Source organism: Sinocyclocheilus rhinocerous, unplaced genomic scaffold, assembly GCF_001515625.1.
Source record: "Sinocyclocheilus rhinocerous isolate Xijiao unplaced genomic scaffold, SAMN03320098_v1.1 scaffold541, whole genome shotgun sequence".
Taxonomy (NCBI): Eukaryota; Metazoa; Chordata; class Actinopteri; order Cypriniformes; family Cyprinidae; genus Sinocyclocheilus; species Sinocyclocheilus rhinocerous.
In genome coordinates, this window is record NW_015658519.1 from 2,000,816 (window position 1) to 2,019,630 (window position 18,815).

Below are 18,815 nucleotides of genomic sequence, written 5' to 3' on the forward strand. Positions count from 1 at the left end.
TATATATATTTTTTTTAAATAATTACAGTCTTGCTCACGAGAAGTCCGGTCTGACGCACGCGGGTTCTGGCGTTATTTCCTTATCACCTCTCGCGTGTGTTTTGTTGTGAAACGTAGTTTGCGGACCAGACAGAGCTGTCGGCAATTCTTCCTATTGTGAAGTCATGCAATGAGAAACCCCCCGTCGCCGATCCATCGTGCAATGTGAACACAGCAGCAAATGAGTGCTACCCCAGATAGTCACGCAGTGTGAAAAAAATGGCGATCCGACGAGTTTGAAAATCATGCAGTGTGAACTTGGCATAAGGGAACTTGTATTTTTTTCTGTTCAGTCTTATTTTTATAAATTTATAAAAATAAAAAAAAAAGTCACCTGTTAGCTTTAACAGTTCGCTTAAAAAGTCAACAGAACAATTAAATGCTTTAATAAAAGTTCTGCAATCAAACGATATGCCATAAAAACATGTATAATTGTACAAGAATTGGAAAAATGACATTTTAGGTGTATAATATCACACCACAGGACACTGCTGTTGCAATAGCTACGTTTCCATCCACCTATTTTTAGGCACATTTTGGATTATCGCATAAAAAAAACGCTGGATGGAAATGCCAAGATGTGCATAGAGTAGGATAAACTTTTTATCCGATAAGAAAAAAAGCACAAACTACGATGGAAACACATTTACCGAATAAATTCCACCATGCGCATTGAAAAAGTCATGTTACTTTGCGCTATGAGACGGGATAAATTGACTAACCAGCGGACCGATCTCGTTCACAGCATCTATATGTTGTTTTGGTCGTTCTGAAATGCCTGAGGAAAGTCTGTCATCAAAGTATTTCTGTATAATTACCGTCTTACATGACTGCGTTCCCAAACACCAGGCATCCACCTCTTAAAGCAATGACCGCATTTATTGTGTTACGTCTGCTCTCTCTGAAGCGCAAACTAATTTATTACATATGAAAATTATTATATTCAGTGGCTTCTCCTAGTTTTCTTGGGAGATATTTAGTGCCAGTTTATCAGGAAGTGACGATTTTGTTCTCTTTGACTCGTTTGATGGAAACGGTGCTTTATTCGCAAATGTTTTATGCGATATTCCAGTTTTGCACATAAGTTAAATTCGCATCTTTGGATGGAAACATAGCTAATGTCATGTGAAAATGGGCAATGTTGATTCCACGTCTGTATACCAGAAAGAAGATGGCTAGCGACAGCTTTTGTACCTTTTCCCTACAGTTCTTTCTCCATACTACCTTATGTTCACACGTACAGAAGAGGGGAAAACGGATTAAGTTTTAAAGCCCTTCCCCTCTTAAGTTCGGTTTCAGACACACAAATGAGGGAATGAGAGGGAAGACTAGAACTAGTTAACTCCACTTCCAGTTCAGAGTCGCGCTCTCTCCCTGCCACAGATTACACAATGCCCTGGAGGCTCTCGCGCTCACTCACTCTGGGGCCCCCCTCTCTTTTCATTCGCACGCCAAGAGCAATCAAATCGCCCTGGTAACCGGCGGTCATGTGACCCGCACCTGTTCCTCTGGCTGGACGCCACTGGCTAAAGCCATCTGCTTGCCTCAGTCAGAGTCTCTCTCTCCAACACTCCTCAAGCACCTGCAGCCGCACCGCTCTGTGGCTTTGGGTTTCATACCGTCACTGCTCAGCAAACACAGCCAGAAATAAGGAGAAAAAAAGAAGGCACGTACAAAAGGAAGAAAGAAAAAAATGGATAGGAGGGAAAAAAAAAAAAGCCACGAGGGCAGGAAGAACACTCAGTTTAGGGGGAGGGATGACAGGCTTCCTTTCGATGGCTGACCTTTATAAATCATAAAAGGCAGAGCTGCTATAGGATGCAGGACACGCTGAAGAAACACAGGCCAGCAGGGTGGGCCGAGGCGCGTGTAGACTGAGAGGAACGGGCAGAGAGAGAGGGGCTAATTGGCAGTAGTAGGGGGAGGACGCAGGCCCCGCTGCAGGTTTGTATGAGCCACACCGCTCCAGTGCTGACACTCAGGAGGAGGAGAGAGGGCCAGGGGGTTAATGGGACACCACCTGCCGTCGCCAGTGAGATGACTCATCTTCAGCTGGACCCCCCCATGGTGCTCGCTCTAACAGCAGCTGCTCACACGTACACACACGACTGTTTACCCTCAACAGCTCTTCTGCAGCGTCGCACAAGCGCAAACGTAAACACACATACACAAAACTGCAGAGAATGAACATGCTACGACAAGTTAACAAACGCAAACAAAAACGTACGTCTGTGTCCTTCAAAGCGAGCAGGCTAATTAGGAACCACCAGAAAAAACAAGGTCACTTTAATAAAAAAAAAAAAAAAAAGAGCCAGGACCTGAACACCCTGTTAGTCACAGAGAGTTGTGCTAGTGAGTGGAATCAAAGGAGGCGGTGCAATTAAAATCGCGCTAAAACGTGCCTGAATTAGGGGAGGGGAAATGCCTAAGAGTGTGGGACGGTGAGGGAGAACGTGTGGAAAGAGGATGTGAGTGGGTGAGTTGAGATATGTGAGAGAAGGAACACAAACTGTGCCGTGGAATGAGAGGAAGGGCTAGAAAGAGACTCGGCAGAAGGATCGCAAGCGAGTGATTATAGGTGGAAAAGGACAGTGTAGGCAAGCAAGATTGTGTGAAAGCGTTACAGGCACAGTCGAGGAGAAACACAGGAAGAGAGTCGGGGGGGGAAGCAATGGCGTTGCATCTTGTGCTCTCAGAGCAAGGTCACCCGTGCTGTGGAGCCATTCAATTACTCGACATCACTGAGAAGGCAGGTTTATTACATAAACTGCAACCACGCATAGACAAACATGTTCTGTGATAAACACAACTTGTTTCATTGTTCTTGCACAAAAACAAAGCAACATACAGTGCAAATCAAAAGTTTGGGATGATAATGATTTTAATGTTTTTTTTTTAAAGAAGTTTCTTATGCTCCTCAAGGCTGCATTTATTTGATCAAAAAACAGAAAAAATTAAATTTTGTGAAATATTATAGAAAACTGTTAGTTTAAATTGCTATTTTAATATAATTTAAAATGTAATTTATTCCTGTGATGATAAAGCTGAATTTTCAGCATCATTACTCCAGTATTCAGTGTCATATGATTCTTCAGAAATCATTCTAATATGATGATTTATAATGAGTGTCATAAACAGAGTTGTGTTGCTTTATATTTTTTGGGACCCGTTATAATTTTTCAGGATTCTTTGATAAAGTAAAAAAAAAAAAGAAAAAAAGAAAGTGTTTATTCAAAATAGAAATTGTGTGTTACAATATACACTTCTATTCAAAAGTTTGGGGTTAGTACATTTTTTCCCTCTTTTTTTAAATGAAATTAATACTTTTATTCAGCTAGGATGTGTTAAATGGATAAAAAGTGATAGTAAAGATTTATATTGTTAGAAAAGACAATATATTTCTATTTTGAATAAATGCTGTTTTTTTTTACTTTTTATTAATAGAAAATAAAATAAAAAATTAAAGCAGCACAACAGTTTCAACACTGATAATAAATCAGCAATGATTTCTGAAGGATCATGTGACACTGAAGACTGGAGTAATGGGTGATGAAAATTCAGCACTGCGTCACAAAAATAAATTATATTTTAAAGTATATTAAAATAAGAAACCAATATTAGAAATTGCAATAATTTTTGATAAAAGAAACAGTGTTTCAGAGCGTAGGGTCTTTCATGTGCATAGCATGGGGGGCGGCTCTTTGTTTTAAGCGAGGGAGTCTTTGATGGACAGCATGTGAGTCTTCACTTTTGCCTGTCCCCCAAGTGGCTGCGCATTCAGCGTTCGGCACACTTCTCGAATCCATTCACCGCACCGTCTCACTTGCTCACTCTTTTGAGACGGTGGCCTGTCTGATCACCAAAGCAGCGACACAAGACTTCACAAGAACAGAAAACTCCCAAGCTCAGGTGGGACAGGTCTGCTAGTCTTAGAAGGATAAAATATACAGGGAGGACAAAGTTAGCTTGGCCCTTTCCTTCTGTTGTGCCATCCGCCTCTCTGCACTTTGTCTTTGAGGTTCAATGTCACACAGAATTCAACTTTTTTTCCACTGGAGCCTGGAGGGAAGACAAGGCGGAGCGCTTGTTTGAGGACAAGCAAGCAAGCAGTCTGACGTAAAGGTGCTGTAGTTAGACTCGTGAGCAAACAGGCATGCTGGTCCCGCAAGCGAAGATCTTTGAGTACACACACATTGCAGCACTTCCTATGCAACCGCGACTGTTGTGGTTTTCGTATATGAGCGCACAGGATGTAGCTAAGATAATCTGCGAAAGAGAAAAAGAGACTCTGCTTCGACATGAGATGGAAATCAAAGGGTCGGCGGAACTGCCCACCCAGGTTAGGTGGTTATGCAGTTAGAAAACAACCCCACCGACTAAAATGGGGGCTTTGCTATAGTTGCTTGGGAACCTGCCAATAAATTGAAGGTGAGAGGTGTGTATTTGCAATGCAAAACAGTCTTCTCGTGGGGGGAAAGAGCCGCATGCAATGCAGTGCTGAGGAGGGATCTTTCTGAAGTGTTTGATGGCTGTGTATATGGAAAAAAACCTGGGCTCACAGACGCTCAACATTTTACCCTGGGTGCGGCCTGAGAATGACTATTTATAGTTGTGCTTTCTTTGTCAGATAAGAACGCCAACAGATACAAGGCCAAGACTTTTAACGTCCAACCTAGTTTCCTGTACTCCGCTTGCATGAAAAGAGTAACTAAACAAGGAAAATGTTAAAAGAGCTGATAAACAAACAAATGAAGATGGGGGAAGGGAAATGAATGACACTCACATCAAATGCGAGATGTGCTATATGTAGCCCACTTTTTGAGAAATGGGGCCACACAGTTTAAAAACTATCCACAGGGGCTCGCTAACACCACACATCCAGCTCTGTAGCAGATTTGGTCAAATTCAGGCCGGCATGATTAATGAGACAGCATTGTAGACTAACTAGCATTAGGTGCCATTTTGAATGGAGACGTCCCCCCTCCTCTTTTCCTTCACAAACACACACACACACACTTTCTTCCCTCCTCCCCCTTCAGATGACCTACTGCTCTGGCACTGTGCTGCAGATGAGCTTGCTTTGGCCCGGCCCTTTTCCTCTGGATGAAAGGGACGCGGCGGTGGAGTGACGGGGCTTCGGATATGCGAGGGGGGTGGGGGTTGGGGATGAGGAGGTTAAGGGGGAAGGCGGACACATTCCTCAGCCGGATCATGTTACTACCTCTGCTAGAGGAAAAATGGCCATGCAACCTTGCTCTGCATATTCAGGATGGACGCATTTTCTCTCTTTTCTGAGGGGGATGGGGGTCGAAGGAAAAAAGGAAGGGGGCATCATTTAAATGTAATAAGCAGCATTATTGTGAACTATATCCAGAAGAGAGATGGTTTATGATAGTATACCGTTTTAGGTAGCGTTAATAAAATATAAACCGACTAATTCTTCACAGAACAAATGATCAGCAAAGATGAGATGCGATTATCTTTTTTAAAGGCCTCCAGAATTAAGTTCAGGCAACTAGCGATGGTTTTATCAGAAAGGTGTCACGTTTGTGGTTTAGCGCTTGCAATTCAAAGAGAGAAAAAAAAAGAACGTGTGGAAAGAGGATGTGAGTGGGTGAGTTGAGATATGTGAGAGAAGGAACACAAACTGTGCCGTGGAATGAGAGGAAGGGCTAGAAAGAGACTCGGCAGAAGGATCGCAAGCGAGTGATTATAGGTGGAAAAGGACAGTGTAGGCAAGCAAGATTGTGTGAAAGCGTTACAGGCACAGTCGAGGAGAAACACAGGAAGAGAGTCGGGGGGGGAAGCAATGGCGTTGCATCTTGTGCTCTCAGAGCAAGGTCACCCGTGCTGTGGAGCCATTCAATTACTCGACATCACTGAGAAGGCAGGTTTATTACATAAACTGCAACCACGCATAGACAAACATGTTCTGTGATAAACACAACTTGTTTCATTGTTCTTGCACAAAAACAAAGCAACATACAGTGCAAATCAAAAGTTTGGGATGATAATGATTTTAATGTTTTTTTTTTAAAGAAGTTTCTTATGCTCCTCAAGGCTGCATTTATTTGATCAAAAAACAGAAAAAATTAAATTTTGTGAAATATTATAGAAAACTGTTAGTTTAAATTGCTATTTTAATATAATTTAAAATGTAATTTATTCCTGTGATGATAAAGCTGAATTTTCAGCATCATTACTCCAGTATTCAGTGTCATATGATTCTTCAGAAATCATTCTAATATGATGATTTATAATCAGTGTCAGAAACAGAGTTGTGTTGCTTTATATTTTTTGGGACCCGTTATAATTTTTCAGGATTCTTTGATAAAGTAAAAAAAAAAAAGAAAAAAAGAAAGTGTTTATTCAAAATAGAAATTGTGTGTTACAATATACACTTCTATTCAAAAGTTTGGGGTTAGTACATTTTTTCCCTCTTTTTTTAAATGAAATTAATACTTTTATTCAGCTAGGATGTGTTAAATGGATAAAAAGTGATAGTAAAGATTTATATTGTTAGAAAAGACAATATATTTCTATTTTGAATAAATGCTGTTTTTTTTTACTTTTTATTAATAGAAAATAAAATAAAAAATTAAAGCAGCACAACAGTTTCAACACTGATAATAAATCAGCAATGATTTCTGAAGGATCATGTGACACTGAAGACTGGAGTAATGGGTGATGAAAATTCAGCACTGCGTCACAAAAATAAATTATATTTTAAAGTATATTAAAATAAGAAACCAATATTAGAAATTGCAATAATTTTTGATAAAAGAAACAGTGTTTCAGAGCGTAGGGTCTTTCATGTGCATAGCATGGGGGGCGGCTCTTTGTTTTAAGCGAGGGAGTCTTTGATGGACAGCATGTGAGTCTTCACTTTTGCCTGTCCCCCAAGTGGCTGCGCATTCAGCGTTCGGCACACTTCTCGAATCCATTCACCGCACCGTCTCACTTGCTCACTCTTTTGAGACGGTGGCCTGTCTGATCACCAAAGCAGCGACACAAGACTTCACAAGAACAGAAAACTCCCAAGCTCAGGTGGGACAGGTCTGCTAGTCTTAGAAGGATAAAATATACAGGGAGGACAAAGTTAGCTTGGCCCTTTCCTTCTGTTGTGCCATCCGCCTCTCTGCACTTTGTCTTTGAGGTTCAATGTCACACAGAATTCAACTTTTTTTCCACTGGAGCCTGGAGGGAAGACAAGGCGGAGCGCTTGTTTGAGGACAAGCAAGCAAGCAGTCTGACGTAAAGGTGCTGTAGTTAGACTCGTGAGCAAACAGGCATGCTGGTCCCGCAAGCGAAGATCTTTGAGTACACACACATTGCAGCACTTCCTATGCAACCGCGACTGTTGTGGTTTTCGTATATGAGCGCACAGGATGTAGCTAAGATAATCTGCGAAAGAGAAAAAGAGACTCTGCTTCGACATGAGATGGAAATCAAAGGGTCGGCGGAACTGCCCACCCAGGTTAGGTGGTTATGCAGTTAGAAAACAACCCCACCGACTAAAATGGGGGCTTTGCTATAGTTGCTTGGGAACCTGCCAATAAATTGAAGGTGAGAGGTGTGTATTTGCAATGCAAAACAGTCTTCTCGTGGGGGGAAAGAGCCGCATGCAATGCAGTGCTGAGGAGGGATCTTTCTGAAGTGTTTGATGGCTGTGTATATGGAAAAAAACCTGGGCTCACAGACGCTCAACATTTTACCCTGGGTGCGGCCTGAGAATGACTATTTATAGTTGTGCTTTCTTTGTCAGATAAGAACGCCAACAGATACAAGGCCAAGACTTTTAACGTCCAACCTAGTTTCCTGTACTCCGCTTGCATGAAAAGAGTAACTAAACAAGGAAAATGTTAAAAGAGCTGATAAACAAACAAATGAAGATGGGGGAAGGGAAATGAATGACACTCACATCAAATGCGAGATGTGCTATATGTAGCCCACTTTTTGAGAAATGGGGCCACACAGTTTAAAAACTATCCACAGGGGCTCGCTAACACCACACATCCAGCTCTGTAGCAGATTTGGTCAAATTCAGGCCGGCATGATTAATGAGACAGCATTGTAGACTAACTAGCATTAGGTGCCATTTTGAATGGAGACGTCCCCCCTCCTCTTTTCCTTCACAAACACACACACACACACTTTCTTCCCTCCTCCCCCTTCAGATGACCTACTGCTCTGGCACTGTGCTGCAGATGAGCTTGCTTTGGCCCGGCCCTTTTCCTCTGGATGAAAGGGACGCGGCGGTGGAGTGACGGGGCTTCGGATATGCGAGGGGGGTGGGGGTTGGGGATGAGGAGGTTAAGGGGGAAGGCGGACACATTCCTCAGCCGGATCATGTTACTACCTCTGCTAGAGGAAAAATGGCCATGCAACCTTGCTCTGCATATTCAGGATGGACGCATTTTCTCTCTTTTCTGAGGGGGATGGGGGTCGAAGGAAAAAAGGAAGGGGGCATCATTTAAATGTAATAAGCAGCATTATTGTGAACTATATCCAGAAGAGAGATGGTTTATGATAGTATACCGTTTTAGGTAGCGTTAATAAAATATAAACCGACTAATTCTTCACAGAACAAATGATCAGCAAAGATGAGATGCGATTATCTTTTTTAAAGGCCTCCAGAATTAAGTTCAGGCAACTAGCGATGGTTTTATCAGAAAGGTGTCACGTTTGTGGTTTAGCGCTTGCAATTCAAAGAGAGAAAAAAAAAAGCTAAAGTCAGTCTTAGACAATATAAAGTTCCTGGTCTCTCAAAAACGTTATAAAACATAACACCTCTGACAACTCTGAACTCTGATAAAGCACCATCAGCTTGTACCAGACCTAAAAAACAACTCATACTAAACATATCTACAGTTCAATGAACCAGATGATCACATGAGGCTTTGTGACTCCATCCAGCACACGAGTAAGCACCTACAGTAAATATGGACATTTCACACTTGGAAGCTCATGTAAATATGGGGTACATTTGCAACATTTAAACACAAAATGCAGATAAAACTTTAGATATGATTTTTGAAGACTACAGGAGGCTCAGATTTTGCATACCTGGGCTTTTTGGAGCTCTTAGGCTTCGGGGTGGCAGTCTTCACTTTTTTCTCCTTAGGTTCTTTGGGTGTCTTAGGAGTCTTCGGGGTTTTGGGAGTCTTGGGCTCTTTCGGTTCCTTGGGCTCCTTCTCCTTTGGTTTCTTTTTGCTCTTCTTTTCAACGACAGACTGTTCCACAGGAGTCATAAGAGAGTCTCCCTCGTTTATCAGAGAAGCTCCTCCGGCCTCACCGATAATGTTGTTACCCTCTTGGTCTTCGCTCGTCTTGGCTTTCTTCTTTTTCTTCTTTTTTGGCTTGAGCTCGCTCTTCGTCTGCTGTATTTCACAGTTGGCTGGTTGGAGGTTTGGGCCCAAGGCAGGTGTCTTACTAGATGTTATCATCTCCAGGGAAGGGTCTGATGGAGAATGCTGATGACGAGGAGAGAGACAGGAGCTGTTAGTACCAAAAAAGAAGAAATATAACCTAGGCAGGAGACACAACTAGAGGATTTCCTTTTTGAATTTTTGCATATCTCACAACCACAGAGAAGCTGAACAAAGCTCATTGCATCGCTGCTTCTTTACATTAATCAACACCAGATACATTAAGTAGCATTTTTTTTTTAAATCGCCCAGAAAAGCTAGGATAAGTTGGGGAAAGGTGAATAAACATCTTCGCATTTTCATGCACTCATACAGCTGCCCCTGCTGCTGTTGGCCCTTGAGGCATGCCATGTTACTTGGTTTGATTCCCTTTGCTCCCATTAGGGCCCGTGTTAGCTGTAACTCGGCAGCATTAACACGGCAACGTTTTTGCCTTTTTCTTTGCAGTTATCTCTGTCCCCCTCTCCATTCATGGCAAAGACAGACTGACAGGAAACATGTTGGCAGCTGTGCTAAGCGTCCAGCTTCCCAGAGTCCCTGCAGCAGATGGGACTGAGGCATTATGACACTAATAAATTATATCGATACTTCATAAATGCCTCGGTTTTAGAAGTCAGCAAATTTAATGCAATATGCTACAGCTTTCAAAAGGCATATACACAAAAAAACTGGCCTGGTGAAACCAGTTTCCATCCTGGCAAATCAGGAAGAATATTGTGTATTCTCCATAAGCCATATGTTGATTCTAGTCTAGAGTTTTATTGCATACCATGCACTTCGCTTTTAAAACAAAAGACTTTGTAAACCACATCATTGTGGTGATGAAATGCATATTTCCTGTAAACAACAGCATGAGAAATAAGGGTGCACCATGCATGCCAAACAGTGGCAAGGTCACAGAAAATGCCCAACACCCAGTTCAACGGTGATCATTAGAGCAGCTGGAACAGCGAGCATTCTGCCGCCGCTTTAACGGATAAATGTCTCTCCTCTTGCCAAGCCTCCCCAATAATCAATTGCATGAATGACAATAGGCCTACCACACGCGCTCTCTGCATTTCTAATTTGACAGCAGCAGTCCAGAATACAGTATGTTCAATATAGGATTTCATCTCTTGGAGGGGGAGACTGACGTGTCAGTTAATCTAGCAGGCAAAGTGCTCACTCGGTGAGCTAAATACTCCCTGAAGGAGCACTGCGCTTGGGCTCAGCACGGCAGGCTTTTTGCAGGGCGAACTCGTGAGTTAACACCCAATTCATCTGATGAAAAGCTGGCTCCCAGACACAGAGCCTAACCCTTGCTAAACTTTATCTTCAAGATTCATTGCTCACTGCTGTTGAACTTCAGTCTGCTTCTGGCTGCTCTGGCTCATCTAAATGAGGTACAAATTTATGGCACTGAAACACTTAGATACTGTGAGCTACTTACTAGCAGCTAACTACTCCAAATAAAACTCCCACAGAATAAAAACGCTTGAGGATGCCAAAGTATAGCAAAGGCTTCCTATCTCTGTGTCACATGAACTTATAAAGCTCTGTAAAGTACCAACCTTTAAAAATGGACAACGATGGCAAGTTAGGGCTTAACACATATCAAAAAGCCAGACAGGAGTTACTAGAACATTTATGCACTTGCCATTTTACCCATTCGGTGTTGCAACTTCCTTTTACAACATTTGGTTTGCGCAAATTAAGAACAGCAAGTGCAAGCGTACACTCGTACCCTCCTGACTATATGCTGAATATTTAGGAAGCACTGCTCTGCTTGCATCTGACCCAGAGAGAGTGTGAAACCACTAAGATGGCAGGCAGCTGCTGTCAACAGAGAGTCTCAGGAGGCTGGCACCTTGCATGAACAGATAAATGGGAAATAAAGGAATCATAAACATGGCATGCATGCATTGCCATCTGCACTTCTATTTTAGTTCTTAAAGCCCAGTGTGATGTTGTGAACACTTGCGCTTGGTACCAGTTTGACTGGAGCCACAATGAAGAGTCTGTTCCCTTAGATGAAGCACTGCTCTACTTAAAGGTCACAGTCTCCATTTAATTCGCATCAAATTTCTCAATATCTCATGAATGACACGGCTCTGGCATTTAATAGCACGAGAGGTGAGCGCTGTACGTTCTGAGCGGAGAAAATGGGGCCTATGTTTCTTTGATAACTTGGTGTGCAAGAAAGTGACCAGCACATGTGACTAACTTAATGCCAATTTATGTTCCTGCTCAATATTTTTTTTGAAAACCATTGCAGGTTTCAGAAATTAGATGAGAGATCCTGATATCAATGTATGCCGTCTCAGCTGGTCTAAAATGTGGAGTTAAAGTCATGATCAGTGTTGGGGAGTAACTAGTTACATGTAACGGAATTACGCAATTTAATTACAAAATAAATGTAACCGTAATCAGTTACAGTTACTGTGAAAAAAATGTGAAAGTGTTAACGATTACAAAGGTGGTTACAACTGAATATTTTCACACACAAACAGATTTGGCTGATTTCTTTCCAAATTGCATCGACTGCTCTTTATAAAAAAAAAAAAATTTAAAAAATAAAATAAAAGGGACACCAATGTTTCAGGAGTTTAGGACACAGAATAGGACACATGCTTATTTGATATCTGTTATATTTCCTATTTGGGCTTGTGTATATGCTATATTTTTTAAATTAACTTTTTTTTCCCCAAGGCATTGTTAGATGCCAGTGTTTCCTGTCATAGCTATGCAAAGATTTGATTTCAAAAACAGTGTCATAGCAATAAAACTATATTTTGATATGATTTTAAATCTGTATTTTACCTCGGAACAATCTTAAAGTAAAAAGAGGTACTAAAGTCTGATTTAGTGGTGGCTGTGCTTTAAAATTAAATTATCTTAATTAAAGTGATGAAGTATTTTGAAAGTCTGACAGTAATCAGTGTTCAGTACTACTGTAAGGTTAACCCTGCCTGCTTTAAATGTCTCAAAATGATTAACAGTTTAGAAAAATGTAGCAAAAATTTGAATTCTGAACAGTAATCAAAAAGTAATCAAATGCAATCAGTTACATTACTTTAATAAGTTTAAATAGTTAACACTACTTTTTACATTTGAAATAAGGTAACTTGTAATCTGTCACCCATTACATTTCCAAAGCAACCTTCCCAACACTGGTCATGATGTAAAGGAAGCACTGACAAATCTTTTCTTTTATATTGTGACATACATCGGAGTAAAACAGATTAACATGTAGGGCTGGGAACTTGATTTTAAGTGGTTGTTGATTGCAGTTGCTGGTTTAACGGTTGTTGATTGGATAGAGACAGATCTGATATTGAGCTTACAGTCAATTGTAAAAAATTGTCAGTGTTAAACAGACTAAATGATTAGAGACATCTAGTTTAAGTCACCAGAAAAGTCTGTGGTTTCATTGTAACACCAGTTATGAATTGTTGAACAGATAAATTGTGCACAATAAGCTCATGCACTTAGAAAATAGGGTGTATTTTCATTCACACCATAGCAGATAGAAAATATGTTAGAATTAAATGTCTTTAGACAACTCATGATTGGGACAAAAATGAGATGGCTTATTAGCTACAGTGAAAGTGGTACACTTAACTGCATGCGCTTCATCTAGGTCACAAGTGAGGTGGATGAATTAATACAGACTGATCTTAAATGTCAACCACAAAACTTTAATATAATCACACAATCAGCCAGACACCACCACTGACATCGAGCCATGGCTGTCAACGCTGGTATGAGTGAGATAAAGAGACACAAAAATGCTATGTGCAGGATGTGCATGCTGGCATAACAGCAGCCATTGTGTGTGAATGGGTCACCAGAGAAAGAGGCTTTCAGAGCAAAACAAGCTAATGGCATCAGAAGCACGTGACACACGCAGCTATTGAGAGCTGCTAACCTCCCTTCCCCACTGGCTCCCTCCTCCACCCTCCCAACAGGACGCATCCTGCTGTACGCCATTAACTCACGCATGAGTCCTCCGAGACAGGCAAAGCAAACAGAAAGAGCAGAGCGAGAGAGAGAGACAGAAATGATGCAGACAGAGAGCGAGCAAGAGGGGAACGGAAGGAGTGCAGACGGGGGAGGAGAGTGATGCTTACAGCGAGCAGGAAGGGAGCATTTCCCCTTCAGAGTGGGAAGGGGGAGGGGTAGGGCTTTGGAGATTAGCACTGTGGCGCCTGTGTCTTGGGGAGGGCCAGGATATGCAGTGAGGAGGAAACAAACAGCTGTAAAAATCCATTTCCACACATGTGGGGCACAGGCGGCACCATAGCCGCTAAGAGAAACCTTCAAACGGGCCTTCTGCCACCCACGTGCACAACATGGACTTTCCAAAAGACTTTTAATGGCAATGGAAGGCATGCTTCATTTGCACAACTCACCTGCATGCGAGGCACTTTCTGCATGGGTGGAGGCGACTGGTGAGGAGGTGCCCATGCCTGCTGAGACGGAGGGGAGCTCTGGTGGTGTGCAGCCAGGTGTGTCTGTGACGGGGGAATCGAGGGAGGGGTGTGCACCTGCTGCAGCTGTTGCTGCTGGAAAGGCAATGGGGGCGTCTGCAGCTGCTGGCGCTGCGCTTGTTGGGCGAGCAGCCTCTGGTCCTGGGGCTCTGTGTGGTTCGCACCCGGTCCTGCTGGAGGTCTTCCTTGAGCGCCCGTGGCCCTGTGATTGGGTGACAAAGCAGCGTACATCTGGGTTGGTGGAGGATGTGGGTGTGAGGGATGCGACGACAGCTGTTGGTGGGGATGCTGCGGAGCTGCATTCATTGGGCAGGCTCCTCTCTGGGCGTGAGCCATTGGGCCTTGAGGCTGATGCGGCACACCGGGGTAGCCGCCCACATCAGTTACCAAACCCGCACTGGGCGGGCGGCTCTGCTGGGGAGGAGGCGTGCCCGCAGGGGTAGCCAGGTTCCTCATGGGCGACATGGAAGGAGGGGAGGCGTATGATCCCTGAGGTGGAGGCGGTAGATGCTGTTGCTGCAGCTTCTGCTGGGCTGCAACCTGGTTCTGAGCTGGATGCATAGGCTGGGTGTTGATTTGGTTCACATGAATGGGCTGCTGGTGCATTGGTCCCTGTTGAGCCCCAGGTGTGGGGTAGCGCTGGGGCCCCGTCGGGGCAGGGTAACGCTGCACCTGGGTCACGGGAGCATTAGGGTTGCTGTTGCTGCTGGTGGTAAGGCTCAAATTGGGACTCATCCCTGAAGTGTTGGCTAATCCCTGATTAAGGTTGCCGTACGAAGGATAGGGAGGGTACTGCCCTGAGCTGTTTACAGTGTTGGAAGGGACTTGCTGGTTGTGCATGTTATATCCCATGTTTTGGTGGGGTCTTCCGCCCATGACCTGCTGCTGCGGCTGTTGTTGTTGCTGCTGCTGTCTTGAAGGGCTTTGTGGGAACTGGGGGTTGTGGCTGGCAACAGACTCCTGATGAACCGGACCTTGGCCAGGCCTGTGGAGAAATTGTTGATTGGGTTGCTGATGCTGCGGAGGAGGCTGTGCTGGGTGACGCATGGGGGGTCCCGACATGCCGGGATTCTGAGTCATCCCCACGTGACCCATGAAATGATTGGCTTCCTGAGGGAGGCCTTGGGGAAAGTGGTTCATTCTGGGGGGTGTTTGCGTCTGGTTGTGGCCCTGCATGGCATAGTCACCACGGCCGATAAAAGGGCCCATTTGGTGGGCATGTCCCTGTGGTCCGGCAGGGCAGTGCTGATGAGACGAGGCTTGTGGAGGTTGCTGCTGGAAAGCGGGTCTAGCTTGATCGGGCACCTGCATCGCTTGAGTGCCCCACGCATTTCCGCTATCTGAAAATGACTGGCTCTGGCCATCTCCTTGTGCTCCCGGGTAGACATGATGCCCTGCAGACCCTCCTGCACCTGGCGGAGGACCGTGATAGCGGGAATGAGGGGAGGACATGCCATTAACTGGTCCGTTCCCCATCATCCGGCCCCCCTGCTGGTCCATTGGATGCATCTTGGGCTGCTCATACTGATTGAAGTGGTCAAAATGGAGGCCAAGCTTGGCCTGTCCAGGTACGGCAGGTGAGGAGAGGTGAAGAGAAGAGGGGAGCTGCCCGTAGCCTTGGTGCTCATGGGTCATCTGTTGACTCATTGGATTTGCCTGACCTTGGGGGTAGCCACAGTCCCCCAGGCCCTCCAACTCATCAGAGAACAGATTCCCATCGTCTCCGAAGAGGCTCATCATGCCTGGGTCAGCCATGGCTGCAGTGTTCCTGCTGTGCAGCCGAGCTTCAGAAGCAGGACAGGGAATGTGTGCTCACACAGAGGTGGATGTCCTCAAAGCCGCTAATCCGCTAACTAATCTGCAGCATGTCACTCCATATTTCCTTAATTCTCTCAGAGAACGCAGCGTCAGGCAAAGTCAGGTTACAGGACCTGGAGAGGAAGAAAGAGAGAGAGAGAGGGAGTATTAACACAAATAGCTCTAGGTGAGAGCAAGCCCATTTTGTTCACTTTAACCATTCTTTATAAAATTTTCAGCCAGTGAGTCACAGCTGTTGAGAGATACAAGAGCAGTTGAAGGGTGGTGAGAATTAGTTTTTTTTTTTTGCAGTTAAATCAGTTGTAACTGACTCTTTGCCAACCTTTGATCCCAGCCCCCACCCTCTGTTCCTTCTGCTTCCAGACAAAAGGGCCAACACACACAGGCACCAAGCCTAAAGTCATTCATTCTTTACAATTCATTGATGGTGGGAAAAGAACAAAGGAGTTTAAAGTGAGACAGCAGCAGAAGCAGTGGTAGTTAAACAACAGCAGCTGCCAGACCAGGCAGGCAGATGTAGGAACACATGCAGGCAGCCCACCTGCTGAAGCCAAGTCTTAAAACCAGCCCTGTTGCCACCTGCATTTGTGTGTTTCTGAAGCATTTAAGGAGTATGAGTAAGGTGTAAGTTCATACACACTTTGCATACCTAACCAGCTTGTCCCAAGTGCAAGGTAATCAGATGAGCAGGGGGAATTATGTAGATGTGAGATAAACCAGGCAAGGGTGGGGGAAAAATGCGGCCTGCTAAGATGTCCTACTCAACCACAACTACCTCCATGTGTGTATATGAGTTAGTTAGTGAATATGCACATGTAGGGGGTGTTACGCATATATGAGCGGGGGGTGGGCGAGGAATGCAATGCCTCGACTTCAGCTACCCCCAAAAGAAAAATTTTCCACCCCATCTCAGGCTCCTCCCATCCAGTTCCTCCTTCACCCAACCCCCAATTTTCCTCTCTCTCTAAACCTCTCCACATGGCTGCTAAAACTATCCTGGTGAAAATCTATACTGACCAGCCTAATCTAAGGATCAAAGAGCCACACTGAAAAACAAGCTTAAGCATGTTGCGTTTTAGGCATCCTAAAATAAAAAAAAACCCCAAAAGAAACCTGTGCCACAAAAGTTCTGAGGACATGAAACTTCATAGTTTATTGCTATACAGCACTATGGCAACAAATGACAGAAAAAAACAAAAAAAAAAACGTAAACTAGGGTGACAAGAGTGAGTAAAACTAGATAACTTCATAATGAGCTAGTGGTCGTGCAGCATGGCAGGAGGTGTCAAGACTTCCTGTAAGGCAATATCATAGTATACAGTCACTGCTACAAACCACACAAAGCAAATAAATGTTACAGACTTACACAACTTCACCAAAACCAGTAGACCAGCACAAATATTCATTCCACTAGGGCTGGGTATCGAGTTTGATACTTTTTAGGCACCGACCGAATTGCCTCGATACCATCGAGTATCGAAAAACGTCTCGTCGTTCGGTACCAAATTTCGATACCTAAGGGGTTAATCTCATCAGCGTCAGTGAGCCAATAAGCCTGCAGCACTTGCCGGTGTGTTCGACTAGAGGCGCGGCGCAGATCGATCATCCGCGAGAGCGATTCGAAAGCACACGGAGCAGTCTGCTCTCTTTAGCTCTCGTGGTACTGTAATACACCGATCGGTCTGCACAGTCGGTCCGCGTCAAGTCGAACACACCTACTATACACGACCAAAAGCGCGTGTTATGTGACCATTCATGCAAACTGTAGCATCATGCTACATAAGACAATAAATAAGATTTATATTCCGCTTTTACTCAAAACTCACTTTAAACCACCATCGAGTGTTTGTAATAACTTCCGATTGCCGTCTAACAGTGCCGGATTTACGCATTGCTCAAGATATTGAGCAAATAAATTTAACAAACAATAGGGTAAAAAATGACAAACTATTTCCATGTCTTCCACCTTTTTTATGTAGGCTACGGAAATCACGCTTTCTCCCAGTCTCTCTCACAGACACACACACAGTGCAGACACGCGGAGACGCGAACAGAAACTTCTTGTCAGCGCTGCACCGCGAATTTATCAGTAAAATAGTTTCGCAGCTGAAAAGCTACATGACATTTCTCAGTAGCGAGGTTCATGAAGGAGTTTAACTTAAAGATTCGCTAGGCTATTAGTAGACGCTGCTGCTGAACGCTGCTGAGAGACGCATAGACGAACCGCATTAAATAACTGCGTTAGCCTGCATATCAATGGCTCAAGCCTCTGTTATCAGCTCTAAAATGACTAAAATGACGTTTTTTTCTACGTCACGAAAATAGGTAAATCCGGCCCTGCCATCTAATGTGTGTTTTGGCCATGTAATGTTGCTGAAATTAAATATGTTATTACCTCTGACTCAGAGTCAGAGCAGCGATCATGGAAGAGAGAACACAAGCAGACAGCGCTGGAAGCTGCTAATGCTCATCAGTAAATCAGTGGAAAATAAATAGAAATCATGATTCTGTCTGAGCTATGCGTTTTAAAACAAACACTAACTAGTGTAAATGTAGCCTAACAGATGTGTAAACTGAAGACTATTTGAGCTTTATTAAAACTATTTTGCACTGATTTATTGTGTTGGTTACATTTTGTTCCTTTGTGCAGTGGCTCAGGAGATGAGTCTTTGACTCATTGGTATTGAAATTATTTTTGCCACTTTATAGGCCTTGAACTGTTAAATAAACACATTTGTATGTCAAAATGGCTATCTTTGCATGTATCCTCGTAAACACAGTAATTTAGGTCCTAAGTGAAAGCAAACAGCTGAGAAAGAAAACGCATGTGAAACAGTATATTGATCCGGGCAGCTCTTAAAGTGACAGCAGTCTAATATTCCTGCTGTCTGTCATTCACGTTAATCAAACATCAAGAGACAGAAAATCTCTCACTGCTCTTGACTAAATCAATTTTGTAACGTTAAGAAGAAATATATATTTACACAGTGAAGAATATGCAGTGTTTTATACATTTGATTACTTCATACAATGTATGTAGCATTTCTTATTTATTTGTTCT

The 18,815-nt window shown here is 43.6% G+C and overlaps 1 protein-coding gene across 1 annotated transcript in view; it reads right to left on the reverse strand.

The window, feature by feature from the left end:
• The window catches only part of LOC107722533 (chromodomain-helicase-DNA-binding protein 7-like), a 67,171-nt gene that overhangs the window by 28,715 nt on the left and 19,641 nt on the right, over positions 1 to 18,815 (reverse strand). The window contains exons 2-3 of the mRNA XM_016530897.1: positions 13,859 to 15,867; positions 9,106 to 9,512 (exon numbers count right to left, since the gene is read on the reverse strand). Coding sequence (XP_016386383.1) covers positions 9,106 to 9,512; positions 13,859 to 15,691 — 2,240 coding nt within the window. The 5' untranslated portion in view covers positions 15,692 to 15,867. The remainder of the gene's footprint in view (positions 1 to 9,105; positions 9,513 to 13,858; positions 15,868 to 18,815) is intronic.